The following is a 25,039-nucleotide window of genomic DNA, read 5'->3' as shown; positions in this document are numbered from 1 at the left end:
GGAGTCGATCAGGGAGGTCTGGGAGAGAGCAGGGAAGGCGCAGTCCTGTCAAAGGGGACGGGCAGGCAGGGTGGCCAGGGCGTGCACAGGGCGGGAGACGTGATGGCAAGAAGCTTGGGAGGGGCATCATGGTTCAGAAGGGACGTCCAAGCACCCCGTGACCCTGAGGTGCCTCTGAGCGGGCTGCCGAAATGGGCTCCTTAGGGCATGAGGGTGGGGAGAGCCAGGCATCAGCCAGAGGACTTGCCGGGGACACCGTCGCGCAGGCACAAGCTCAGTGCTGTGCTAACGTGGTGCTCAGGACCCTTTTGGCTGTAGTGGCAGGAACCAACTCAAGCAGAAGGGACAGCACCCAACAGAAGCAGAGGAAGCTGTGGCTGGCCGGTGCCCCGGGCGGGGAGGGGGGCCTGCTGGGCTCAGCTCTTGTCTCTGGGTTTGGCGTCCTTCGTTCTCCGCGACCGGCCCCTGCCTTGGGGGCGGTGAGCACTCTCAGGGGACTTGGGAGGGCTCAGCCTTCGACCAGCACCCAGCAGGGCCTCCAGGGCCTCGCGTCTTAAGCACCGCTCTTTACAGCGGGGAGTGCAGCGCGCCTATTTAAAGGACGCATGTTAAATGTCTCACCCCACCTGGATGGGGCTTCCAGGTGGAGCTCGTGTGCTCCTCAGGCTAGGAACCCCACAGGCAGGGCCTGGGTCCTGCCCCTCCGCCAGGTCGGCCGGACCTGGGGGGATGCCCCACCTGGGAGAGCCGTGGGCAGGGCTGGGCCCTCGGCCTTCCTCCAGGCTGACAGCGCCCGACGACTGAGCATCGGAGATCTGGCCGCGCCTGCCTCTGACCCGCAGGAGCCGCCGTCGCTGTCACCGCTAGGGGGGCGGTGCCCAGCGCCGAGCCGGCAGTGGTGGGCGGTGGTGGGCGAGGCCCCGCCCCCGGAACCGAGCCCGAAGGCGCTGGGCCAATGGGAGAGCGTCTTTTTCTGGGGCCACGCCCTGAGGGCGGAGCGAGGCCGCGCAGGCGCACGGCGCGGCCGGGCGGGCCGGCTGGCTGGGAAGATGGCGGCGGGAGCCCTGGCCGCCACCGCGGAGCGGGCCCGGAGCGTCCGGAGTGCGCGGACCGGGGCCGGGGCCGGGCCATGAGCGCGCCGCCCTCGCGTCCCCGAGCCGCGGAGCCCGCCCGCGCCCCTCGCTATGGCGCGGCTCGCGGACTACTTCGTGCTGGTGGCGTTCGGGCCGCACCCGCGCGGTGAGTGCCGGGGACCGGGGAGCGGGGACCGGGGTCCGGGGTCCGAGATTCGGCGAGGGTCGGCCGGGGCGGGCGGGCGGAGGCCGCCGAGCTAGCGCCACGGTCGTCCGGGGCACTTTCCGGGTCCGGGTCCGGGTCCGGGAGAGCCTGGGTCCGAGGTGGGCTGGGCGGTGAGACAGGGCGGGCCGAGCCTGCCCGCCGCACTCGGGGCAGAGCCGCGTCAGGCGGCACCCCGGGGGTCGCCCGGGAGGTGGGAGGGCCGGGGCGGTCGGCCTCCTGGCTCCCCGTTGGGTGGGACGGGCTCTCCGCCTTGGCCGACTGCCGGGCGGCTCTGCCTCCAGGGACGCGATCGTGCTTGCATGCCCGCCTCTGACCCCGGTGTCTCCGGTCTGACGCGCAGGCCCGGCGTTGGTGCGCCAGGTCCCGGAGGTTCGGTGGATGCAGAAGAGGGCGCGGGCTTCAGGGCTCCTTCACGGAGAGGTGGCGTTTGAGCTGGGACCCGGGTTTTCGGGAGGAACTGTGCTGGGAGAGAGAAGAGCATTCCTGGCAGAGGGCCTACCGTCCAAAGCCGGGGGCGGGGGGCTCAGTGTGGTGACCGGCGTCCCTGTCCGGGAGGGCTGCGTCGGGGGCCAGCGCCCGTGTCTGAGAGCCCTTCAGCCCAGGGGGTGGGAGAAAGCAGAGCCTGACAATGACATCAGCAACAGCCCTGGAGGCAGCGGCCTGGAGAGCGAGCTGAGTGCCAGGCCCCACAGAGCCCTTTGTGCGCCCCAGCACACTCCTCCCAGCAGCCCACCGAGGCTCCCTCTTCACCCGGTCCACAGCGCAGGCCCCGGAGTGCCTGGTCCGAGCCCCAGGAGAGGGGCCGGTGCACTGAGGCCGACCCTGACCCCGGCCCTGCCAGGGCAGTATGTGCCGTTCGGGGTGGGGGTGTTGTTGTGTGGCCGCGGTGGGCTGAACCCTGAGCCTGAAGTCCACCCTGCTTCGGGTCAGCCCAGCTGTTGCTGTCAGCACCCAGGACCCAGACTCTGCCTGCCGGCCCTGCAGGCTGCAGGCCCTCCTCAAGGCCCTCCCTCTGAGGGCTTGCTCCTCCTCTGCCCCCGGCCCCCTGCACATCTGTGAGTGTGTCCCTCCCGCCAGAGATGGAGTTCTCTGCGGCAAGGACCAGCCTGCCTGCCGTGGGCTGCTGTCAGCGTTGTGCAGGCCCCCAGAGGGGTGCACGGGATCTGGGGAACAAGGCTGGCCGCCAGGCTGCCCCCGCGTGAGGGGCCTGGGCTGGGCGCTGGGTGCAGAGCCGGCTGGGAGGCTGAGGATGCTGAGGGCGGTCTGGGGAGGGCCCGAGGACGCAGAGGCCGTGGGGGGCACGCTGGCAGCAGGGACAGCAGGGGTGGGGGTGGAGGGCGGATGTGAGGGAGGCGAGAGGAGGCATGGGCGGGCTCCGGGACGGGCTGGCTGTGACGTGTGTGTGTCCACGGGGTGCGCGCCCCAGGCGTGCGTGCCCTTTGAGCAGGATGGGGGAGGCCGGAGCCCACAGTGCCCACTGACCACAAGTGGCAGGAAGGAGTGGCCCCCAGTCTGTGCCCTGCCCTGGGCCTGGGGCCCGGGAGCCCCAGGAGCTCCGCGTTCCGCGCGGACCGGCCCGCAGCCCCAGGGCCTCCCTTGCAGGCCTCGTACATCCCAGTGGGGAACAAGCCCGCAGGCCGGAGCCCTGGCTGTGGGACCAAAGGCAGAGCCAGCCGGTGGGGGAAGCCTGAAGCAGGGGAGTACAGCGAGGGGGTCGGTGGTCCCTGCTTTGCCACCTGATGGTCTGTGGCCTCAGGACAGCCCCTCGGCTCCCTGTCCTTCAGCTTCCTCCCCCCAAGGTGGGATGGAACACACAGGTCCCCCGCTGCCGCCACCCCGGAGGCTCTGGGAAGTGGGGGTGCCTCACCAAGGGCGAGCAGCAGGTGCGTGGACCTCCCTGGGCGCAGACAGGGCCGCCGCTGCAGGCGGTGGAGGGCCTCAGGGCTGGGGTGCGGCGTCTTGGGGTGCGGTTGAGGGGGCTGGGGGAGTGGTGGGCCTCTTGTCCTCGGCGGGGACCTGGACGTCCGGTCGGAGCTGCTGGATGCAGGGCCTGGGGGCCGAGCCCCAGAGCCTTGCCCGCACGAGCGCCCCCGGCAGACCTCTCCTGGTATGAGGGAGGGAGGGGTAGGCGGGGCCCCTTCTTTCATCCAAGAGGGCGCAGGCCTCTCCCCTGTGAGAGGGGGCACCTCTTTCACAAGAACACGAGCACCCTGGGCCCGGCCTGGGAACGTCTGGGGGCCAGAGCGACCACCTCTGGCCTGGGAGGGCCTGACCGGGGTCAGCCGATTTAACACTTTGTGGCCAGCGCTGGGGTGTGTCTGGGGGCCAGAGATGCACTCGGCCTGACCAGATGGTGAGTGAGTGTCTGCCAGGGAGCAGGGGCCGGTCCCCGCCCCCCCCCCCCCCCCCCGCACGTGAGAGGAAGGCCCACCTCCTGCCCCACGGCCTGGCCGCTCTCAGTCCTGACCGCGCTGAGCTGGCCGCATTCCTGTGCCCTGTCACGCCCCACCCGCGTCCCTGCCCTCCCTCAGGAGCGGGCTGGGGCTGTCTGGGGTGGCCTCCGTCGGCTCCCAGCCCTGACCCCGGGAGCCGCGGGGCCCGAGGCCTCGGGTCAGAGCCGGTCTGGACGGCCTGGCGGGGCTGGGGGGCCCCCCCGGCCCCCTGCAGGGCAGCCCCTCCTGCTGGGGTGGCTGGGGTGGGGGAGGGGCGGCGGGCGGCCCCGCCAGGCTTCCCTCCCTGTCCACGGCCTGGCTGGCCCCAGGGCGCGGGCCCCCTCCCGCGCCTCTGCCCACAGCGTGTGCCGGCCCAGGCAGCCCCCCGGGCGCTGGAGCCTGGCACCGGCGGCGGCGCCGCCCGAGATGACGGAAGGCGGGCTCCGTGTGCTCCTGCCCCTCGTCCGGGCCTGCGGCCCACGTGGGACCAGCTGTGGGGATGTGGCTGCAAGAGGAAGCGCGTGTCCCTGCTGAGCCCCACGGGGCCTTAGTGCTCTTCCTCTGGGGGCCCCCACAGAGGCCGCCCTGTGACCTGTGGCTGTGCTCGTCCTGTGGGCCAGGGGCAGCACAAGTCCCCTCCGCGGCCACAAGGGCTCCGGGGGGCGGGGGACACGGGGACGCGTGGCAGAACCCAGTGCCTGCCCCAGGACGCAGGCCTGCGGCCAAGACGCAGCCAGTCCCGCTGGCTCAGAGCAGAGGCGTGGACTGGGGTCTCGGCGAAGGGCCGGGGCAGATCGGGGCCCTCGTGTGCCCTTCCAGTCCCAGGGAGGGCCTGCGTGGCCTGGGGTGCCCCGGGGCTCCCGAAGCAGCCCTGTGCTGTTGGCCGGGGGCCTGGTTGCTTGCGGGGTGTGGATGGGAGGGCAGCTGTGGGCGTCTAGCAGGCCCTGAGGGGCTGTGGCCTCTGCGGGCACAGGCTTGCGGGGGGCCCAGCTGGAGCTCCTCGCCCTCGGAACCCCCGTCTGGCCAGGTGGCCCCAGGCGCCCCAGGCATCTCAGAGGAGCAGGAGAGGGAGGGAGGTCCTGGGGTTCCGCTGCAGGCCCTGGACCTGGGCACAGCACAGGCAGCCGCCTAGAAGAGGGGGTGCCGTTTGGGCTGGACCTGAAGGTCAAGTTTGGGGTCATCATGGCCCGGAGGGTGTGCTGGTAGGGGGTGCGCACTTGCCCTGCCCAGCCACCTGCCCCCATGGGAAGCTGGGACGGCCTGGGGAAGGTCTCCAGCTGGTTCTTCGACGGTGCAGCCCTGACCGGTTCACGTTTCACACGCGAATGGGGGGAGGGAGGGAGGGCGGGCTGGGACATGGAGGGCACCTCTGTCCGTGCCCTGGGGGAAGAGGCCGGGAGAGCAGCCCTCGAGGGCGCGGCTACCTGGCCCCCGGTAGGGGCCGGGGGGCTGCCGCGGTCCCAGTCTGCACACCCTCTTCCTTCCTCTGCCTTCTGCCTCGTGGCGAGAACGGGGTGAGCCCTGGGTGCCATCCCCGCCTGGGCCCAGATGGTGGTTTGGGGCCCCACACAGGCATGTCAGCCCCCTGGGGAGAGCGTGGGGGCGGAGCCATGCCTGGGCGGACCAGCTGGGCCTGTTGGGGGAGGGGCCCTGGGGGCTCTGCCTGGGTGGGCTGTGGGCAGGGGTGAAGGTCGGGGTGGCACCGGCAGACACCTGTCCTCCTCCCGGGCTTCTCCTTGTCTGCCACCTCATCTCAGGGTGTTGGGGGGGGGAGGGGAGCAGGAAGCTGAGGTTTTATGAGTCAGAGTCAGGGCCCCTCGCTCGCCACCTGCAGCTGGGCAGGAACCGCCTGCTGCTGAGCTTGGTGTTGCCTCCTGAGGGTGCTCTTCCTGCCGCCCACCCTCCCCTTACCTGTCGCCTGGTGGCATGCGGGCGTGCGCCTGCCGCCTGGCCCAGTCGAAGCCCAGGGAGGCCGGGCAGAGGGAGGGCTCTGCCGGCCCTGCAGGTCGGGCGTGGGAGGCCTTTGTCTCTGCCGTGCAGGCTGGGAGCTGGAGGAAGAGCACAGACCGGCGTCCATCCTCCAAGAGCCCCGAGCGCGGGCGGCCCCCCGGCTCGCCCCAGCTGCGCCCCCCGGTTGACTCCACAGGAGTCCTTCAGCTCTGCTGGCGTGACCCTGGCCTGGGAGCAGAGCCCTGGGCACGGCGTCGGGGTCTCAGACGAGAGACCCTGGGCCCTGGGGTTCCCAGGACTGGGTGGTCCCTGGGGACTACATGGGGAGCCAGCAGGCTGGGGAGGCCCTAGCCGAGCCAGGGACATGGGCCCACGGCCTCCTGCGCCCCTCCCCCCAGCACTTCTCAGAGCTGTGGGCCCCACGCGCTCGGCGGGCCCTCCTTCAGCGGGTGTCCAGTCTGAGGCAGTGGGGACAAGCGGCGTTGGGGGCTGTGGGCGCAGGTGGTCTTTCCCTGCCACGAACGCACGGGAGACCTCGCGCCTCTCGGATGAGTCTCGGCTGACGGCGCCCACGGGTCTGGCACTGACCGCCCGTCAGTCTGGGGCGTCGAGGGGCCCAGTGCCTGAGCCGGGGGCGGGGGGGCCGTGGAGCAGCCTGGTAGTGCTGTGCCACCGGGGGGCGTGCGCTCTGCCGTGGGGGTGGCGGGTTCCGGCTGGAAGCATCGACTCGGGGGTCCAGGCCTGGGAGCGGGGGTGGGAGCAGGGAAGGGCCCCGGGCCCACGGCACGGGCTTCCCTCTGTGCCCTCTGGTGGCCCTGGGGCCTGTGGCTGCCTCGTGGCCTCTCGCAGGACGGCTTTTAGGGCAATGGCAGGTCTGGGAGCTGAGGCTGGTCTGGTGCCAGTGAGGACAGGGGTGGGAGGCACTGCCCCCGGGACTTTGAGGCCGTCCTCTGAGGCCCCCGAGGCTCCTGCTGAGTGGGCTGCGGGCAGTGGCCAGGGCTCTGACCAGGTGCCCTGTCCGCAGGGAGCGGGGAAGGCCAGGGCCAGATCCTGCAGCGCTTCCCGGAGAAGGACTGGGAGGACAACCCCTTCCCCCAGGGCATCGAGCTGGTGAGTGGGGTGCGGGGGGCCGGGCCCCACTGGGGAAGGGAGCAGGGGGCGGCCGCTCACACCGTGTCACCTCTCCCTTCTCCCGGGACCGGGCGCCGCAGCCCAGGGGCCTCCCGCACACGGGCTGTTGCTCCCTTCAGGGGGCGGCAGCGGAGGCTGGGAGGTGAGGCGCGCCGCGGCCGCGCGTCTGCAGGGCAGGGCGCGGAGGGAGTGGCCGCTGACCCCTGACCGCCACCCCCAGTTCTGCCAGCCGAGCGGGTGGCAGCTGTGTCCTGAGAGGAACCCGCCGACTTTCTTTGTCGCCGTCCTCACTGACATCAACTCTGAGCGGCACTACTGTGCCTGCCTGACCTTCTGGGAGCCAGCGGAGCCCACACAGGTCAGCACGGGGCCCGGTGTCCCCGTCCATGGCTGGCCCCGGGGTCCCCGGGGGTGATGCGCGTGTCCTCCCTGGGGGCCGCGCCCGGGGAGTCGAGTGAATGGGCGTCTGCCCGCAGGAGGCCGTGTGCGCCGAGGACGCTGCCGGGAGGGGAGAGGCGGCAGAGGAGGGGGGCCCCGGGCACCTCTCGCCGGCAGTGCCCGGCCCGCCCGGCCAGCTGTTCGCTCCGAAGACTCTGGTGCTGGTGTCTCGGCTGGACCACGCGGACGTGTTCAGGGTGAGGTGGGCGGCCGGGGCGGGGGGCAGGAGGGGTCTCACGCCAGCTGCTGCCATTCCTGCCTGCGGTCCTTGCAGAACAGCCTGGGGCTCATCTACACCATCCACGTGGAGGGCCTGAGCGTGGGCCTGGAGAGCGTGATCGGGAATCTGCTCACCTGCGTCGTCCCCCTGGCGGGGGGCTCACAGGTGGGTCTCGGGGGCAGCTGCTGGTGGTGGGCCCCCCAGGTCCAGCCGGGTCTGCGCGCATCCCGTGCGCTGGACACACGTGCATCCTGGCGCTACCGTCCGCTGTCGCCTCCCCTGGGCCCTGCTCGCCCTCCGGCGCGCGCTGTGTCCCGCCAGGCTCTCTGGGCGCCCCGGCACCTCTCGGTGTGTCTGTCCTCTCGCTCCTGGGCTGCGCCTGTCTCTGATGTCGGTGTCGGCGTCTCTCTCCGTACCCCGTGTGCGGTGTGTCTAACTGTGTCTCTCTGCCGTCTGTGCTGTGCAGCTGGACTCTGTTGAGGACGGAGTGGTACGGATTCTTTGTTTCTTCCGCCCACCCAGGCCCGTCCCCGTCCCGGGTCAGAGGCCCTGAGTTCTCTCTGCAGCGGCCGGCACGGCCCTGCCCTCCTGCCACGCCACTGCCCCGGCCCGGCCCACCGCGGGCCCAGTCAGTCCGCCAGGCCTGCCGAGGCCACGGGCTCTGGGCCGACACAGGTCCCTCTCTCCCGCAGAAAACCATCTCTTTGGGGGCCGGTGACCGGCAGGTCATCCAGACCCCACTCACGGAATCGCTGCCCATCAGCCGCTGCAGCGTGGCCCTGCTCTTCCGCCAGCTGGGTGAGCCCGGCTTTCCCCACCCTGCGAGGCCTCCCCTCCCCTCCCCTCCCCTCCCCGGCCTGGCGGTCGAGGCTGAGGCTCCGGCAGCGTGGGGGTCGGGGTCGAGTGAAGCCACCAAGGCTGCTTTCTCCCTTCAGGCATCACCAACGTGCTGTCTTTGTTCTGCGCTGCCCTCACCGAGCACAAAGTGCTCTTCCTGTCCCGGAGCTACCAGCGCCTCTCGGACGCCTGCCGAGGACTCCTGGCCCTGCTCTTCCCTCTGCGATACAGGTGCCCGCCACGCCCACTGCCCCTGCCCCCCAGCCCCGTGGGGCGCCCGCACTGAGCCCCGGCCTGTTGCAGCTTCACCTACGTGCCCATCCTGCCGGCGCGGCTCCTGGAGGTCCTCAGCACGCCCACGCCCTTCATCATCGGCGTCCACGCCGCCTTCCAGGCGGAGACCCAGGAGCTGGTGAGGGTTGGGTTTGTGTCCGCCTCGCGCCCCTGGCCCTGCTGACCGGCCTGCGGGCCCCTGACCACGCGCGGCCTTTGGTCCACAGCTGGATGTGATTGTGGCAGATCTGGATGGAGGGACGGTGACGGTTCCCGAGTGCGTGCAAATCCCCCCGCTGCCCGAGCCGCTGCAGAGCCAGACGCACAGTGTTCTGAGCATGGTGAGGCGGGGCGGGGCCGCGGGGGCGGGGGCGGGGCCTCGGGGGCGGGGGCGGGGCCCGGGGCGGCTCTGCAGCTGGCCACGCCCCTCCCTGCCGCTGCAGGTCCTGGATCCAGAGCTGGAGCTGGCAGACCTCGCCTTCCCTCCCCCCACCACGTCCACCTCCTCCCTGAAGATGCAGGTGGGGGTCACGGCCACTCCGACAGGGGCCTCCGCCCTCCCTGCGCACCCCCCGTGGGTCTGCTGCTGCTGAAGGTCGGCTGGCAGTGCGAGCCCAGTGCGGCTGCCCCTTTAGCCGATCACGGGAGTGGGGCGCAGAGCTCTGAGGACCCGGTGCAGGAGAGGCGGCAGCGTCCCTGCGGGGGCGAGGAGGGGCGCAGGCTCCTGGGGGGCGTGGGCGGGGCTCTGGGGGTGGAGCCGCGCTGGGGCCTGGCGCTTACCTGCTCTCCCTGGGCTCCAGGACAAGGAGCTGCGGGCGGTCTTCCTGCGGCTCTTCGCGCAGCTCCTGCAGGGCTACCGCTGGTGTCTGCACATGGTCCGCATCCACCCCGAGCCTGTCATCCGCTTTCACAAGGTGGGCGCCGGGGCGGGCCCCTCGGGGACGGGCAGGGCCTTGCCCGGGAGCTGACCTCCTTGTGCACCCCAGGCAGCCTTCCTGGGCCAGCGCGGGCTGGTGGAGGACGACTTCCTGATGAAGGTGCTGGAGGGCATGGCCTTTGCCGGCTTTGTGTCGGAGCGCGGGGTCCCCTACCGCCCCACGGACCTGTTCGACGAGGTGTGCCCCCCGCCCTGGCTGGGAGGAGCCCCGCCCTTCCCCTTCCCAGCCCGTGGCCTCACCCTGCTGCCTCCCACAGCTGGTGGCCCACGAGGTGGCACGGATGCGGGCAGACGAGAGCCACCCGCAGCGAGTCCTGCGTCACGTCAGGGAACTGGCAGAGCAGCTCTATAAGAACGTAGGGCGGCGGCACGGGGTAGGGCTGGCCTGGGGGGTCACGGCGCAGCCCTGGGCTGCTCACCCACACCTGCCGGTGTCCCCCCAGGAGAACCCGTACCCCGCAGTGGCCATGCACAAGGTGCAGAGGCCAGGGGAGGCCAGCCACCTGCGGCGGGCGCCCCGGCCGTTCCCCCGGCTGGACGAGGGCATGGTGCAGTGGATCGTGGACCAGGCCACGGCCAAGATGCAGGGCGCACCCCCGGCTGTGAAGGCCGAGAGGAGGACCACCGTGCCCTCAGGGCCCCCCATGAGTACGTACCGGGGGGCCCCGAGGGCGGCCCAGGGCGGGCAAGGCCAGGGGTGAATGTGCGCTCTGCTCCGCAGCCGCCATCCTGGAGCGGAGCGGCGGGCCCCACGGCAGCAGCGCTCGCCGGCTGGAGGTGGTTCGGAACTGCATCTCGTACGTGTTCGAGGGGAAGATGCTCGAGGCCAAGAAGGTGAGGGCCCCTGGGACCTCGGGTTCCCGGTGGGCAGCCACAGGGCGGGGCCGGTGGGGGCGGGGTGTGCGCCGGCCCCCAGCCCCTCTGCCTCAGCGTGGGCCCTTGCGATCCTTCAGCTTTTAGGTGTCAGGACCCCTGAAGGGTTTCTTGGTTAATGAAATTTACTGGGGTGACTTTGGTTAACAGGACCACGTAGAATTCAAACGTATGTTTCTGTGACACCTGATCTGTGTATTGATCGCGCTGTGCGCCCCACCCACTACCCAGAGTCACGCCATCCTCTGTGGCCACGTTTTTGGCTCCCTTGACCCTCCCACCCCCCGGGGTCTCTGCTGTTAGGTTTCTTCATCTTTCATGACAAAAGTGTTGACTCACATGTGCCATTTTTTAAAAACCTGATGGAAAACTGAACCCCTTACTGCTCTGCCCTCCGCGGTGGTCACAAAGCCGGGGGCCTCCTGCCCGCGTCTCCCCCATGTCCCACAGCTGCGGGGCCCGTGGGAGGCGCCCACTGCAGTGCCGGCCGCGTCCCCGGGGCTGCGGGCTCCCAGTTGCTGCGTGACGAACAGCGGGCTTGTGCGCGGGCGCTGAGGCCCCACCGGTGGCGGCCTCCCCGCAGGGCCCGCCCCCGCGCTGGCTGTGAGCCGCCCTCTGCGTCCTGGTCTCCACCCGCAGGCGCTTCCGTGTGGAGGCCTCAGGCCTCTGGGCCGCCGCCGGGTGTCCTGTGCTCAGAGCCCGGGGGGGCAGCCCTGGGCGTGCCCTGCCCGCCCTCCGCTGCTTGACTCTGCGCCAGGCCCCCGTGCGCCCCACGTGCCCCGGGCTCCCGTGAGGGTCCCGTGGGGGCCCGTGCCTCAGCCCCGTGCTCCCCGCTGCAGCTGCTCCCGGCCGTGCTGAGGGCCCTGAAGGGGCGCGCCGCCCGCCGCTGCCTCGTCCAGGAGCTGCACTTGCACGTGCAGCAGAACCGAGCGGTGCTGGACCACCAGCAGTTCGACTTCGTTGTCCGCATGATGAACTGCTGCCTGCAGGTGAGGCGGCCCGCGGGGGGCCGATCTGCGGGTGGGTGCCCAGCGGGAGGGCGGGGGAGAACCCTCGGAGGCGGGGGCGGGGGCTGGGGTGTCGGCCCTGCCCGTGAAGAGCCCTGGGCAGCCCTCGGGGAAGGGCCTGGGACAGCGAGGGCGGGGAGGGTGCGGAGGGTCCTGAGGGTCCGCGGCTCCCGCAGGACTGCACCTCACTGGATGAGCACGGCATCGCGGCTGCGCTGCTGCCCCTGGTCACAGCCTTCTGCCGGGTGAGTGCTGCGCCCCGCGGTCCCCGCCCCGCCTGCCCTCCGCCCCCCGCCCCGCTGACACCACTGCGCCTGCAGAAGCTGAGCCCGGGCGTGACGCAGTTCGCGTACAGCTGCGTGCAGGAGCACGTGGTGTGGAGCACGCCCCAGTTCTGGGAGTCCATGTTCTACGGCGACGTGCAGACGCACATCCGGGCCCTCTACCTGGAGCCTGTGGAGGAGTGGGACCCCTCCCAGGTGTGTGGAGACCCCTGGCCCCGGGGGCGGGCGTGGGCGTGGGCGTGGGCCGGGCACCGCTCACCCTACACACCGCCCTGCGGCAGGTCGGGGAGTCACAGGCTCAGGACGAGCGCTCCGCCCTGGACGTGGCGTCGGAGCAGCGGCGCCTGTGGCCGATGCTGAGCCGGGAAAAGCAGCAGGAACTGGTGCAGAAGGAGGAGAGCACGGTGTTCAGCCAGGCCATCCACTACGCCAACCGCATGAGCTACCTGCTGCTGCCCCTGGACTCCAGCAAGAGCCGCCTGCTGCGCGAGCGCGCTGGGCTGGGCGACCCCGAGAGCGCCAGCAACAGCCTGGTCACCAGCAGGTGGGCGGGGCTCGAGGGTGGCCGGGGGCGGGGCTCGAGGGCGGGGCCTGTGCCCACCGTGCCCCTCCCCGCCCAGTGTGGCAGGCAGCGTGGCCGAGAGCTACGACACGGAGAGTGGCTTCGAGGACGCAGAGACCTGTGATGTGGCTGGGGCGGTGGTCCGCTTCATCAACCGCTTCGTGGACAAGGTCTGCACAGAGAGCGGGGTCACCAGCGAGCACCTCAAGGGGCTGCATGTCATGGTGCCAGGTATAAGGGGTCTGGGTGTGGGGGCGTTCCCCGCGGCGGAGGGTGCGGGGCCCGGAGGTGAGGGTGAGGACCGCTGTCTCCCAGACATCGTCCAGATGCACATCGAGACCCTGGAGGCCGTGCACCGGGAGAGCAAGAGGCTGCCCCCCATCCAGAAGGTGCGGGGAAGCGGCAGGCGGGGCGGGGCGGGGCGTCGGCCCGGACCGGGCTGCGTCCTGAGGTGCCGCTCCTGTGTCTGAAGCCGAAACTGCTGCGGCCGCGCCTGCTGCCGGGCGAGGAATGCGTGCTGGACGGCCTGCGTGTCTACCTGCTCCCGGACGGGCGCGAGGAGGGCTCGGGCGGCAGTGGGGGCGGCCCAGCACTGCTGCCGGCGGAGGGTGCCGTCTTCCTCACCAACTACCGGGTCATCTTCACGGGGATGCCCACCGACCCCCTGGGTAGGCGAGCCTTTCGCCCTGCTCTGCCCCGCTCCCTCGGGTGCGCAGGGCTCGCCCCTGCCTCTCCTTCCCCTTCGGGGTGCAGGGTGTCCCCCGGGCACATGTCCCTGGTTTCTTCTCCACTGGATGGGGTTCCCGTAGCGCCGAGACCTGGAGCCTGGGACCTGTCCCCTCCGGGTCCCCTGACTCTGTGCCCGGCCTGTTCCAAGTGGGGGAGCAGGTGGTGGTCCGCTCCTTCCCGGTGGCCGCGCTGACCAAGGAGAAGCGCGTCAGCGTGCAGACGCCCGTGGACCAGCTCCTGCAGGACGGGCTGCAGCTGCGCTCCTGCACCTTCCAGGTGGGCCCGCGGGCGGGCCTGGCGGGGGGCACCTGCCAGCCTCAGGGCGCTCCCGGCCCCCCGGGGGCTCTGGCTCTGAGTCTGCGTCGGGAGGGTGCGGCGCAAGCCCACACAGGCGGGACTCACACGGTGGGAGGAAGCACAGCCGAAGGTCACCTTCCTCGGCCGCACGGCCACGCTGGCAGACGCACCCTTGGGCCCCCGTGTGCCCACAGGGCGACGAGAAGCAGCGCTGCCCTTCGCAGCCGTGCAGTGGGGGCGTCTGGCCACAAGTCCTGAGCGGGAAGGCTCGCCCTCCCTGGGGGCCCGGCCGGGCCACCCCGCCCTCTGAGGCCTTGTGTCTGGCGCAGCTGCTGCGGATGGCCTTCGACGAGGAGGTGGGGTCCGACAGCGCCGAGCTCTTCCGCAAGCAGCTGCACCGGCTGCGGTTCCCGACGGACGTCAGGGGCACCTTCGCCTTCACCCTGGGCTCGGCTCACACCCCCGGCCGGCCGCCCCGAGCTGCCAAGGACAAGGCTCCCTCCCTCAGGTGTGGAGCGCGGCCCCGAGGCCGGGGGGCGGCCCCGCCCAGATCCGCCACGGGCTGGTGCCCGAGCCTGTGCTCACTCTGACCCCGCACACCCAGGACCCTGTCCCGGAACCTCGTGAAGAACGCCAAGAAGACCATCGGGCGGCAGTACGTCACCCGGAAGAAGTACAACCCCCCGAGCTGGGAGCAGCGGGGCCAGCCGTCCCCCGAGGACCAGGAGGACGAGATCTCAGGTGGGGGCCAGCAGCCCGGGCAGCCGGGGAGGGCCCCGTGCGCAGAGCGTCGGCCCGGCGCTCGCCGTGACCCGTGTGCCCGGCCCGCCCCAGTGTCGGAGGAGCGGGAGCCCAGCACGCTGACCCCGAGCTCGGCCCTGAAGCCCTCCGACCGCATGACCATGAGCAGCCTGGTGGAGCGGGCCTGCTGCAGGGACTACCAGCGCCTGGGCCTGGGCACGCTGAGCAGCAGCCTGAGCCGCGCCAAGTCCGAGCCCTTCCGCATCTCTCCGGTCAACCGCATGTACGCCATCTGCCGCAGGTGAGAGGCCAGCGTGGGGCCGCCGCGCCGTTCACGGGCCTCTAGGAAGCCCTGGCGCCGGGGGCTGCCCTTGGCCGGCGGGCGCAGCGGAGAAGCCCTGGTGCACCCCGGCCCCGCCAGCCGCCTCACCTCACGCCCTCCTGGCAGCTACCCGGGGCTGCTGATCGTGCCCCAGAGCGTCCAGGACAACGCCCTGCAGCGCGTCTCCCGCTGCTACCGCCAGAACCGCTTCCCCGTGGTCTGCTGGCGCAGCGGGCGCTCCAAGGCCGTGCTGCTGCGCTCGGGGGGCCTGCACGGCAAGGGTGTCGTCGGCCTCTTCAAGACCCAGAACGCGCCTTCTCCAGGTACCCGCCCTCGCCCGCACGCCTGCCCCGCGGCCCCCGGCCCTGCGCCCGCGCCCGCGCCCGCTGCAGCTCTGCCTCCCCCCAGGCCAGTCCCAGGCGGACTCCAGCAGCCTGGAGCAGGAGAAGTACCTGCAGGCCGTGGTCAGCTCCATGCCGCGCTTCGCCGACATGTCAGGACGCAACACCCTCAGCGGCTTCTCCTCGGCCCACATGGGCGGCCACGGTGAGGGGTGGTCCGGGGCAGGAGGGCGTTTGGGGGTTGGGGGGACATCGGCGGAGGGCAGACTGTGAGGGGCAGAGGGTGTGGGGAGCGAGACGGGGGGGCACCAGCGTGGGACCGGCTACGCGCCCTGAGCCCCGGCCCCGACCACCGCCCCCCCAGCCCCCGAGCCCCTTGCCCGTCCTGTCTTCTCGGGACGCAGCCCGCAGACCCCTCCCTGGTCTGTCCTTCCTTCGTCCTCCCTCTCGGGTCCCCCCCAGTGCGGCCACGGTCCCCGCCCCACCAGCCTCCCGGACCTCCTGGCCTCTCCTGGCCCCTTGGGCTGTGTCTGCACTGGTCCCCCCCAATCTGTCTCCGCCGTGGGCCCCCTTAACGCCCCCGAGACCCGCCATCTCCAGGCGGAGCCGTGCCTCAGCACCCTCCCTGCCTCCGTCCACGCCAGGCCGTGCCTGGGAGCCCACACCGCTCCCGCTGGCCGGCCGGCCTGCACGGCGGGTCCCATCGTCCTCGTTGGAGGAGAAGGCTCCAGGCCTTGGAGGTCAGGGCGGGGCCCAGGGGCCGTCAGGAGACCCCGCCCCCTGCCTCAGGGACACTGCTGACTGGGGAGCGCGCTCGCTGTCCACAGCGGCCAGCGGCGGGCGCTGTAGAGGGGCGGTCCGGCCGCCTGGGCGACAGGCGGGGACCCTGCTGGGGAGGTGAGGCAGGTGGGTGCTGGGTGTGGGGAGAGGCTCAGGCAGGGGAGCCACAAGGGCCTCTTCCCATCACGGGGGAGGAGGATCCTCGCGGGGTCTCGTCTAAGGCAGTTACTTCCGTGTCCCACTTCCCGCTGGTCTCACCGGCTGCCGCTGGCCCTGAACCGCCTCCCCCCTCAGCGGGTCTGACCCCATCTCCCTTCCCCCGCATCCGCCCCCGTCCCCCCGTCCCCCCATCCCTGCTCCTGGACCCTCCCAGGTGCGTGGGCCACGTCTAGCTCACTCTCTCGGCCTGTCAGAGCTGGGGCTCCTTGAGGGCTGGTCCTCAGACTCGGGGCCCCAGCTGCCGTCCAGCTCGCGCGGGTCCCCAGGCCTGGTGGGCACTCTGTCTGGGCTGGGAGGACCTGTCTCCACACGGCAGGTGTGCGGTCGCGGGGGCTGCCCACACTGGCCTGACCGTCACCCAGACCCCAACCCCGACCCAAGCGAACACCCCGTCCCCGGCCTTTACCTGCCGACACACTACGCGTCCACCTGGGAGGTGCGGTGGGTACGGCTGACGGCGCCACGCGTGGAGCCGCCGCAGCCCAGCGTGGGCGCCACACGCAGCCCCCCGCCCCCCAGCCTCGGCCCCCAGGGCCAGACGCTGCACGCGGTCACTTCTCGTGAGGTCTTCTGGGCCCCCTTGGCCCTGCCCTCGTACTCACCCAAGTTCGTCTCCACAGTTGACAGGCCGGGGTGACAGGTGGGCTTAGAGGGCTGACGGCTTCGCCCATGGGCCAGGCCTTCCGGACGCCCAGGCGTCATCCTTGACTGTTGCCCCAGCTCACCCTGAGGCCTGTGAACTGACCGCCTGGGCCCACGGGCCTCCCTGCCACTAGCGCCGTAGCCTGGCCCAGGCCCCGCGCCCTCCTGTGGTGGGGGGGCTCCAGGGTCCACGGGCCCGCCTTCCCAGGGAGACCGGAGGGCCCCACAGAGCCCACGCCTGCCCCTGCGGCCTCACTCCGCCACCGCAGCAGCCTCTGCCCAGGGCTCTACAGCCAGGCTGACGGCCGCCCCCCTCCCCGGGCCTGGACCGCACCCCCCCACTGTGCTCCCGGGGGCCTCCAGCCTGAAGGCGCAGTTCTCCCCGCATGGACGCCCGTCCTCACGTGCGGTTGGGGCTCCACAGTCTCGCTGCCGTGGCCCGAAGGCTGCGCCGTGCCCGCCCTGCAGGACCTTCCGGCCCTGCTGCCTGCACCAGCCCCTCCTGCCCCCGGGCGCGCGGTCCACAGAGCCCGCTGGTGCTGCCGCCCCTGGCCCCGACCAGCTGCACGTGGGCTCCGGCCCAGGCTCTGCCCGCGTTGCCGGCGCGCTGTGTCCTCGCCGCGGGTGGCCGTGCCCCTGCCCCCGTGTGGAGGGGCACGTGTGCGGGCGGGCGGGCGTCTCTGCCACCTCCCCTGCGGGGCAGGCGCGCCTGGGCGCAGGCTTCGGAGCAGCCGCCTCGCAAGGTGCCCGCCCAGCCAGTCCGCCTGGGCCTTGCCCTGCCCTCCCCGGTTGCAGGTTGGGGGCCTCCAGGACCTGGGCCTCCCCGCCACCCTGCGCCGGGCCGAGGCTGCTCCGGGCTGTGCCCAGGTGTCTGCGGGCCCAGGGACGGGCCACAGAGGAGGTGTTTGCAGGAGAGCCTGGGGCTTCTGCTGCCTCTGACCCTCCCTGCTTGCCCCCAGGGGCCCAGGTGGCCTTGAGCCGACCCCTACCGTCTGCGGGGCCCCGGGGCTTGGCTGGAGCCCGGCCCTGCGCCTGGCCCTCGGGGCTGCAGGACCCCCGTGCTGGGCACGTGCGCGGGCCTGGGCCAGGCCTGAGCCTCCTCTCTGCTGTGCCTCCAGTGCCCAGCCCCCGAGCCAGGGTCACCACGCTGTCCAACCCCATGGCGGCCTCGGCCTCCAGACGGACCGCGCCCCGAGGTATCGTACCGGCCGCCGGGCTGGCTCCCCACACCTGGCACAGGTGCCCCCGTGTGACTGGGCCGTCGTGGGCACTAACGTCCCCCCATGCCCGCACTAACGGCCCCCACCGCCCTGGGCACTAACTCCCCGACACCGAGTCCTGCCCCCCAGCACGGACGCGGGCACAGGCCCCACCCCCAGGTAAGTGGTGCCCAGGTCCCGCTTGGGCACTCACTGGTGTCTCTTTGCAGGTAAATGGGGCAGCGTCCGGGCCAGCGGGCGCAGCAGTGGGCTCGGCGGTGATGTGGGCTCTCGGCTGGCAGGCAGGGACACGCTGGCGCCCCCCCAGGCCAACGGGGCCCCCCCCGACCCGGGCTTCTTGCGGCCCCAGCGGGCAGCCCTCTACATCATTGGGGACAAGGCCCAGCTCAAGGTGACTGGGGGAGGGGCGCGGGGCCGGGCGGGGGCCCGAGCCAGCCGATGGCTCACCGGCCGGCCTCCCCAGGGCGTGCGGCCGGACCCCCTGCAGCAGTGGGAGCTGGTGCCCATCGAGGTGTTCGAGGTGCGTCAGGTGAAGACCAGCTTCAAGAAGCTGCTGAAGGCGTGTGTCCCAGGCTGCCCCGCCACCGAGCCCAGCCCCGCCTCCTTCCTGCGCTCCCTGGAGGACTCGGAGTGGCTAACTCAGGTCTCCGCCCCTCCCCTGCCCCACCCCCGCCGCAGCCACGGCCCCGGGGGGGGGGGGGCCTCCGCTTGGCTGCGCCACAGGCAACCAGGGTCCGGGCTCGCGCGCCCCGCACTGTGGGCCCATTCCCGGGACAGGTGGCCCCTTCAGTCCTGGGGGCCTTCGGAGGGCGGGAGGCAGTGGCGGTTGGCACGCGAAGCATGGCGCGCGTGTCTGCGCTGCGCCCCGCTGCCGGTTGCCCCTGGCGCAGTGCCTGGTGGCTGCCCCGCCTGCAGGCGCGAGGGCGCGGGGCTGGGCCAGGGCGGGGTCTGAGGGCTGCGGCCGGCGCCCCGCAGATCCACAAGCTGCTGCAGGTGTCGGTGCTGGTGGTGGAGCTCCTGGACTCGGGCTCCTCCGTGCTGGTGAGCCTGGAGGACGGCTGGGACATCACCACCCAGGTAGGCGGCGGCGGCTGCGGCGGGCGGGCGGGCGGGGACCGGCGCCCTGGGCCCCCCTGAGAGCTGGCGGTGCTGGCAGGTGGTGTCCCTGGTGCAGCTGCTCTCGGACCCCTTCTACCGCACGCTGGACGGCTTCCGCCTGCTGGTCGAGAAGGAGTGGCTGTCCTTCGGCCACCGCTTCGGCCACCGCGGGGCCCACACGGTGGCCGGGCAGAGCAGCGGCTTCACACCTGTGTTCCTGCAGTTCCTGGACTGTGTGCACCAGGTGAGCAGGTGGCTTGGCGGAGGGCGGAGCCCAGTGTCTGGTCCCTGTCTCCTGACCCCTGACCCTTGACCCTTGACCCTGCACAGGTCCACCTGCAGTTCCCCATGGAGTTTGAGTTCAGCCCCTTCTACCTCAAGTTTCTCGGCTACCACCACGTGTCCCGCCGCTTCCGGACCTTTCTGCTGGACTCAGATTACGAGCGCATCGAGCTGGGTAGGGCAGAGGGGGCGGGGGGATGGGGTGAGGGACGGGCTGGGACGGGGCTCACCGCTGCCCCCTGCAGGGCTGCTGTACGAGGAGAAGGGGGAGCGCAGGGGCCCGCAGCCCTGCCGTTCCGTGTGGGAGTACGTGGACCGCCTGAGCAAGCGGACGCCGGTGTTCTACAACTACATGTACGCGCCCGAGGACGCGGAGGTGAGCCGGGCGGGCCTGGCCGGGGGGCGGAGGGGGGTGCCCTGCGCAGCCCGGCTCCTCACACCACCCCCGCCCGCAGGTCCTGCGGCCCTACAGCAACGTGTCCAACCTGAAGGTGTGGGACTTCTACACCGAGGAGACCCTGTCTGAGGGCCCCCCCTACGACTGGGAGCTGGCTCAGGGCCCGCCAGAGCCCCCCGAGGAGGAGCGGCCGGACGGGGGCGCCCCGCAGAGCAGGCGCCGTGTGGTGTGGCCCTGCTACGACAGCCGCCCCCGGGCCCAGCCCGATGCCATCTCGCGTCTGCTGGAGGTGCGTGCGGCCCGCGGGCGCTGTTGGGCACCCGGCGGCCCTGCGGCCCTGCCCTTCCTGCGCCTGCCGCCCGCCCGCCGTCGTTGGCCGAGGCTCCCTGGGGCTGCTGCCATGGCCCCGGGTGCTGTGGGCCGGTGCGCGCCCTGGCCGCCAGCGGGGAGGCGGGCTTTCCCCAGGGCCCCGGCCGCTGCAGCCCCTGCCACCCCTGCCTCCCCACCCCCGTGACCCGACAGGAGCGGTAGCTCCTCCTGTCCCCCCGCCTTTGGAGAGAGACGTGCCTGTGCGCCTGGAGGCTCGGGGTGCGCTTCGGGCCTCCCTCCTCCTCCGAGGGCCCGTCTCCTCGGCTCCAGGGACCAGGACTCCCTGGGGCCGAGCCCGGTGAGCTGCGGGGCCGGGGCCGGGGTGAGGCCCGGCGGCCGCCCAGCAGCCCGAACTCGCCGCGGCGGCTGAGCGGCCAGGCAGCCGAGGGCCGCGGGAAGGCTGGCGCTGCCCCTTGGGGACTGCGTGCTGGGGGTGGGGGCTCCTAGGCCTCTTGGGGCTTCCCTTTCCTTGGGGGGAGAGCAGAAACGCTAACGCCTGCGTCCTGGCCTGAAGGCACCTGTCACCAGGGGTCTGGGCGAGCACAGGGTGCTGGGTTTGTGGGTGAAAGTGACCCCCAAGCACCAAGAGCAGAGGAGAGTCCCTCTTTGTCTTGGTAACATTCGTAGACTTGGGGTCTGGTGCGAACTGTGCCACTAGCGCCCTTGGGACCAGCGTCCGCGTGGCGCGTTCTTGTCTGTGCTTTGACCTGCCCTGGGCTGGATGCCCTGAAGACGCGTTTCTTGTGCTCACGACGCGGTTGGGTCTCCTCTTCGTCTCCTTTGATGGCTCCTGTCTCTTGTTGGAGTTGTTAATCCATCTACACTTAATGATTAATGTGGTTTGGTTGAAGTCTAGCCTTTTGCTATTTCTATTTTATTTATTTACTTTTTGCTTCTCCCCGCCCCCCCCCCCCCCCCCCGCCCAGCAGTTGAGAATTTGTTAGTGTTCCCTGTTCCCTGCTGTTAGGCTTTCGGGCGACCCTCTGTGCGTGGCTTCTAGTGGCTGTGAGGGGCGCGGAGTCCTCCCTAACCCGTCTCCGGCCTCAGTTACCTGTGATCAGCTGTGGTCCAGAACCACCCACGAAAGGTTCCGGCAGTAACTCCCAAGTTTTAAGTTGTGCGTTACGCTCAGGTGCGTGGCGCAACCCTGCACCTCCGCTCCGCCCAGCGCAGGATGCGAGTCCTCCCAGGTCCAGCGCCTGCGCGCTGTGGATGCGCCCACCTGCGGCCACCTCGTTGTCTTGGTGATCACATCGCCTGTTGCAGTGCCATGGAGCTTGTGAAGTCACCCACATTTCATAAATAATAGCCCAGAGCCACTCACGTAACTTACTACGGTGCACAGAGTATTTTATTACGAGCTCTTGTTGGCAGTCTGTTCCTGTGCCCACCTTGTAAGTTGAAGTTCATCGCGGCGTGTGTGCTCGGGGGAAACGTCGCGCCGTGCACGGGGCGTTCAGTGCTCTTCACGGCATCGGGCCTCTGCTGGGGGTCTTGGAACGTGCCGCCTGGAGCAGGGGCGGCTGAACAGTCGCCACCTGTCTCGGCTCCCGTGTGCCGCCCTCCAGACGGTGTCTTCCCACTCGCCCCTGAGGTCACTCCCGTGCTCCTGCCATCACAGCTCCCGTGCGCCTGCGGTGGAAACACACAGTCGGTATTGTGTTTACAGGGCCAACCTGATTTTAACCAGATGAGGAAACCAGGGAGCGGCCTTCTGTCTGCAGGTTCCAGAGGCGTTGCACTCTGACCTGGGACTGTGTCGTCCGTGTGTCTCGTAGTGCAGGTCTGCCAGTGACCTGGCCTCGCTGTCGTTTGCCTGGCCGTGTCTGTACTGCGCCTTTACTTGTTGAAGGTGTTTGCTTGGGGTGTGGAATTCCAGGCTGACAGCTCTTCGCACTCGGCCTGGCTTGCGTGATTTCTGACTGAAAGCCGGCGCTCGCTCCTGCGTCTGGGGACTGCGCGCAACATCGCCCTCGCTCCGTGCTGTCCTCAGGTCTCCTCTTCACCTTCGCCATCAACGGTGTGACCCTCGCCTGGCCTTTCTGTGTTCGTCCTGCCTAGAGCTCTGTAAGGGCGTGAACCGATGGACGCGTTTCCCACGTTGGGCTGTTCTTTCTGCACAGCCCCCGGGCCTTCGCCGCACCCACAGGGTGCCCAGCCCGTTGCCCCGCAGCCTTGCCTCTCGGCGGCTCGCTGGGGCGGCTTCTGTTGGCTCGTCGGCAAGTTGGCTCCTCGTTGTTTCTTACGCTCGTGCTCCTGCGGCCTCTCCCGTTCCCTTTTTCAGCTCTAGAATCTCCACTGGATCCATCTTGGATGTAATAGTTAGAGATTCTGGAGAGTCCCCACCTGTGCAACCGTGACGTCCACCTTTTCCTTTAAATCCTGAACTGACATTCAGAACTTTTCCATTTCTTGGAATTACAACACCCATCTCGTTTCTGGGTCTGTTTCTTTTCACTCTTCCCGAGGAAGGACGTCATATCCCTGCCTTTCTGCTTGTCTGATAAGTGTTTTTACAAGTTGGACATTGCAGTTCTAACTTGTTGAGCATCAGGATGGTGCTGCCTGCCCTTGAGGCGTCTTGAGTTTTATGCCCGTGGGCAGCTTGTGACCGTGCGTGTCCGCGGGGTCTTCTCCGGGGCTGCGCCTGCGCTTGGCTTGGGCTCCTCCCGGCACAGGAGCCCCCCACGGGCCCGGCCCGTTCCCCGGTGGGTTTGGTGCGCTCGGCGAGGAGCCCGCTGCTGTGCGGCATTCCCTCCTCTTCCGGCAGGGCGCGCCCTCCACGCCGTGGGTTTAGCCCACAGCTTCTCAGCAGCCGCTCAGGCCACGTGACGTCCTGCCGGCACCGGGCCCTTTCACGCGGCCAAACGCTCAGGAGGCCTCCGTGTGGGCGTCCGGAGCGGTGCCAGTCCCGGCGCTCGCTCGCTGCCCTGAGGGCCCACACACGGGGGTGCCCCTCAGGACTCTGCCCCCCACTGTGGCCATGGGCCCCGGGGTCGCCCTGTCTCAGGGTCCAGTCCGCAGTTGTCTGGGGGGGGCTAGTCACGGACTGACCGTGGTCATGGCCGAGGGGGGAGTCCAGCCATCTCTGTGAGCAAACTCCCATCGTCCCATCTTTGAAAGGAGCGTGCGTTTCCCCGGGGGGTTCGGGGGTTTCTCCTTGTGTCTCTGCCGTCTTTCTGTAGCGCCCTGTTTGGGGTGCGTCACCTCGATGACGTCGTGTGCCGCTCCTCAGGACCCCCGACTGCCGCCTCTGAAGACTGAGTTTGCGCCGCACCCCCTTCCTGCCTTCTCCTTCGGTTCTCGGTTACGCACGTTAGGCCTTTCCCTGCAGGCTCACTTTTCTGTATTTCTTTCGTCTTTCTATGTTCTAGACCGAATGTTTTCTTCTGCGTAACGGTCACTCCTTCTCCCCCAGGAGCTGCAGCGGCTGGAGACAGAGCTGGGCCGGCCCCCCGAGCGCTGGAAGGACACCTGGGACCGGGTGAAGGCGGCGCAGCGCCTCGAAGGCCGGCCAGACGCGCGTGTGAGCGGGAGTGTGTGTGGGGCCGGGGGGCGGCGGGCGGGGGGCGGGGGGCCGCCCGGCGCTGACACAGGCCCCGCCTCCGGCCCCCAGGGCGCGCCCAGCTCCCTGCTGGTGTCCAGCGTGCCGCACCACCGCCGCTCGCTGGGCGTGTACCTGCAGGAGGGGCCCGTGGGCTCCACCCTGAGCCTCAGCCTGGACAGCGACCAGAGCAGCGGCTCGACCACGTCCGGCTCCCGCCAGGCCGCCCGCCGCAGCACCAGCACCCTGTACAGCCAGTTCCAGACGGCTGAGAGCGAGAACAGGTACGCGGGCCGCCCCTGCGCGGCGGCGGCGGCGGCGGCGGCTGCACGGGGCCCTCGGGGGAGGCGGGGCCTTCGAGGGGGGCTTCTGGTCATGCTCAGGTGGCCTGAGTGTAAGCTCACCGTGGCTGGGGCTTGGGCTGTAGAGCCCGTGGCCACAGAGGGACGGCTGTGGGCGACGCGAGGGCAGGCAAGGCGCCAGGTGAGGCCGGGGCCTGGGGGGGCCACGTGGCCGGTCACCGCCCCAGACCCGCCTGCTGCATGTTCCTCCTCCTCTGCAGCACTTGCCCTGCACGTGGGGGCTGCTTCTCGGAGACCCTGAGGCTCTGATGTGGGGTCACGTGTCTGTCCCATGAGGGCTGTTGGGGGGCCCTTTTCCATCCCCTGGCTGGGTACATCCCCGGGGCTTCCTCAGGGACCCCTGCCAGCGCCCCAGCCTCGGGTCAGGTTGGGGCCAGGGTCCGTGGTCCTGCCCCGGGGCCGGGCCGGGGGCAGGTGCTGCGCCTCGGGCTCACTGGGCTCGGACGGCCCGCCCCGCGCGGGCTCTGCCGCGAATGCAGGTCCTACGAGGGCACCCTCTACAAGAAGGGGGCCTTCATGAAGCCCTGGAAGGCTCGCTGGTTCGTGCTGGACAAGACCAAGCACCAGGTGAGCGGTCAGAGGGCCCGGGGCGGGCAGGGGCTGGGGGACCCTGCCCTGACACCCCATCCCCTCAGCTGCGCTACTATGACCACCGTGTGGACACCGAGTGCAAAGGCATCATCGACCTGGCAGAGGTGGAGGCTGTGGCGCCCGGCACGCCCACCATGGGCGCCCCCAAGACCGTGGATGAGAAGGCCTTCTTTGATGTGAGCGGTGGCCGGGGTTGGTGGGCGGGGGGGGGTGCTCCGTGGATAGGGCCCCAGCGTCAGCTGCCCGCCCCCCGCCCTAGGTGAAGACGACGCGTCGTGTTTACAACTTCTGTGCCCAGGACGTGCCGTCGGCCCAGCAGTGGGTGGACCAGATCCAGAGCTGCCTGTCAGACGCCTGAGCCTGGCCCTGCCTGGCGGCTCCCCATCCAGCTACAGACCACTAGGGGTGGGCAGGGCCCCCCGGCCATGTTTACAGCCCCCGCCCTTGACAGTATTGTGGCCCCGCCCCCAACCCCTGTGTACAGCCCCCGCCCGCCCCTCCCTGCCCCCGCCCGCCCGGCCAGCTCTGACTTGTCTCAGAGCCCTGGCCGAGCGCCGCGGGGCGGCCCCATGGTACAGCCCGCCCCGTGGGCCTGTGAGCAGCCCAGCCCCGGCCGCGAGGTGGCCCCCCGGCCGGCCCGCAGGCAGCCTGTCCCCACAGCCAGAGTCTATAAAGAGAACTAACTATGTGCCACACGCCTGTGTCTCCTCAGCCCCGCCGGGGGCGCCCACCAGCCCCTCGTGCCAGGCCGTGGTCCGCCCGGGGAGGGCCGAGTGCAGGGGGCTCCTGCGGGTGGTCTGGGCGCCGGCACAGCCGGAGAGGAAGGCCGCCCTCCGGCCCCAGCAGCACCTGCAGGTGTGAG

General features: G+C 70.8%; 1 protein-coding gene across 5 annotated transcripts; it reads left to right on the top strand.

Moving 5' to 3' along the window:
• The first annotated feature begins 1,032 nt into the window (after positions 1–1,032).
• SBF1 (SET binding factor 1) lies at positions 1,033–24,665 on the top strand. Of its 5 annotated transcripts, XM_054570453.1 has the most exons (42): positions 1,033–1,239; positions 6,706–6,791; positions 7,033–7,170; positions 7,289–7,447; positions 7,525–7,635; positions 7,937–7,960; positions 8,163–8,268; positions 8,406–8,538; positions 8,611–8,719; positions 8,808–8,921; positions 9,024–9,101; positions 9,381–9,494; positions 9,567–9,695; positions 9,775–9,873; positions 9,961–10,165; positions 10,239–10,351; positions 11,230–11,379; positions 11,574–11,642; positions 11,718–11,876; positions 11,963–12,225; positions 12,302–12,474; positions 12,559–12,632; positions 12,716–12,911; positions 13,121–13,248; positions 13,599–13,777; positions 13,874–14,010; positions 14,104–14,311; positions 14,459–14,655; positions 14,741–14,878; positions 17,433–17,510; positions 17,744–17,925; positions 17,998–18,177; positions 18,510–18,611; positions 18,691–18,876; positions 18,963–19,089; positions 19,160–19,290; positions 19,370–19,600; positions 23,099–23,206; positions 23,297–23,508; positions 24,066–24,153; positions 24,222–24,353; positions 24,437–24,665. In XM_054570453.1, the coding sequence occupies exons 1-42, from the start codon at positions 1,185–1,187 to the stop codon at positions 24,533–24,535; spliced, it is 5,700 nt and encodes a 1,899-aa protein (XP_054426428.1). In that variant the 5' UTR covers positions 1,033–1,184; the 3' UTR covers positions 24,536–24,665. The 5 variants fall into 5 exon arrangements, with proteins under 5 accessions (XP_054426428.1, XP_054426430.1, XP_054426431.1 ...); XM_054570455.1 differs by lacking the exon at positions 7,937–7,960; XM_054570456.1 differs by lacking the exons at positions 7,937–7,960; positions 17,433–17,510.
• Positions 24,666–25,039: the final 374 nt, after the last annotated feature.

This window comes from Pteronotus mesoamericanus, unplaced genomic scaffold, assembly GCF_021234165.1.
Source record: "Pteronotus mesoamericanus isolate MK-2021 breed Mesoamerican mustached bat unplaced genomic scaffold, CSHL_Meso_final contig_204, whole genome shotgun sequence".
NCBI lineage: Eukaryota > Metazoa > Chordata > Mammalia > Chiroptera > Mormoopidae > Pteronotus > Pteronotus mesoamericanus.
This window is presented reverse-complemented; position numbering and strand designations above follow the sequence as displayed.

Coding starts and splice junctions, on each gene's coding strand:
- SBF1 (XM_054570452.1), top strand. CDS start 1,185: ATGGCGCGGCTCGCGGACTACTTCGTGCTGGTGGCGTTCGGGCCGCAC. Junction 6,792..7,032: donor TCCCCCAGGGCATCGAGCTG/GTGAGTGGGGTG, acceptor CGCCACCCCCAG/TTCTGCCAGCCGAGCGGGTG. Junction 8,269..8,405: donor CCTGCTCTTCCGCCAGCTGG/GTGAGCCCGGCT, acceptor TTCTCCCTTCAG/GCATCACCAACGTGCTGTCT.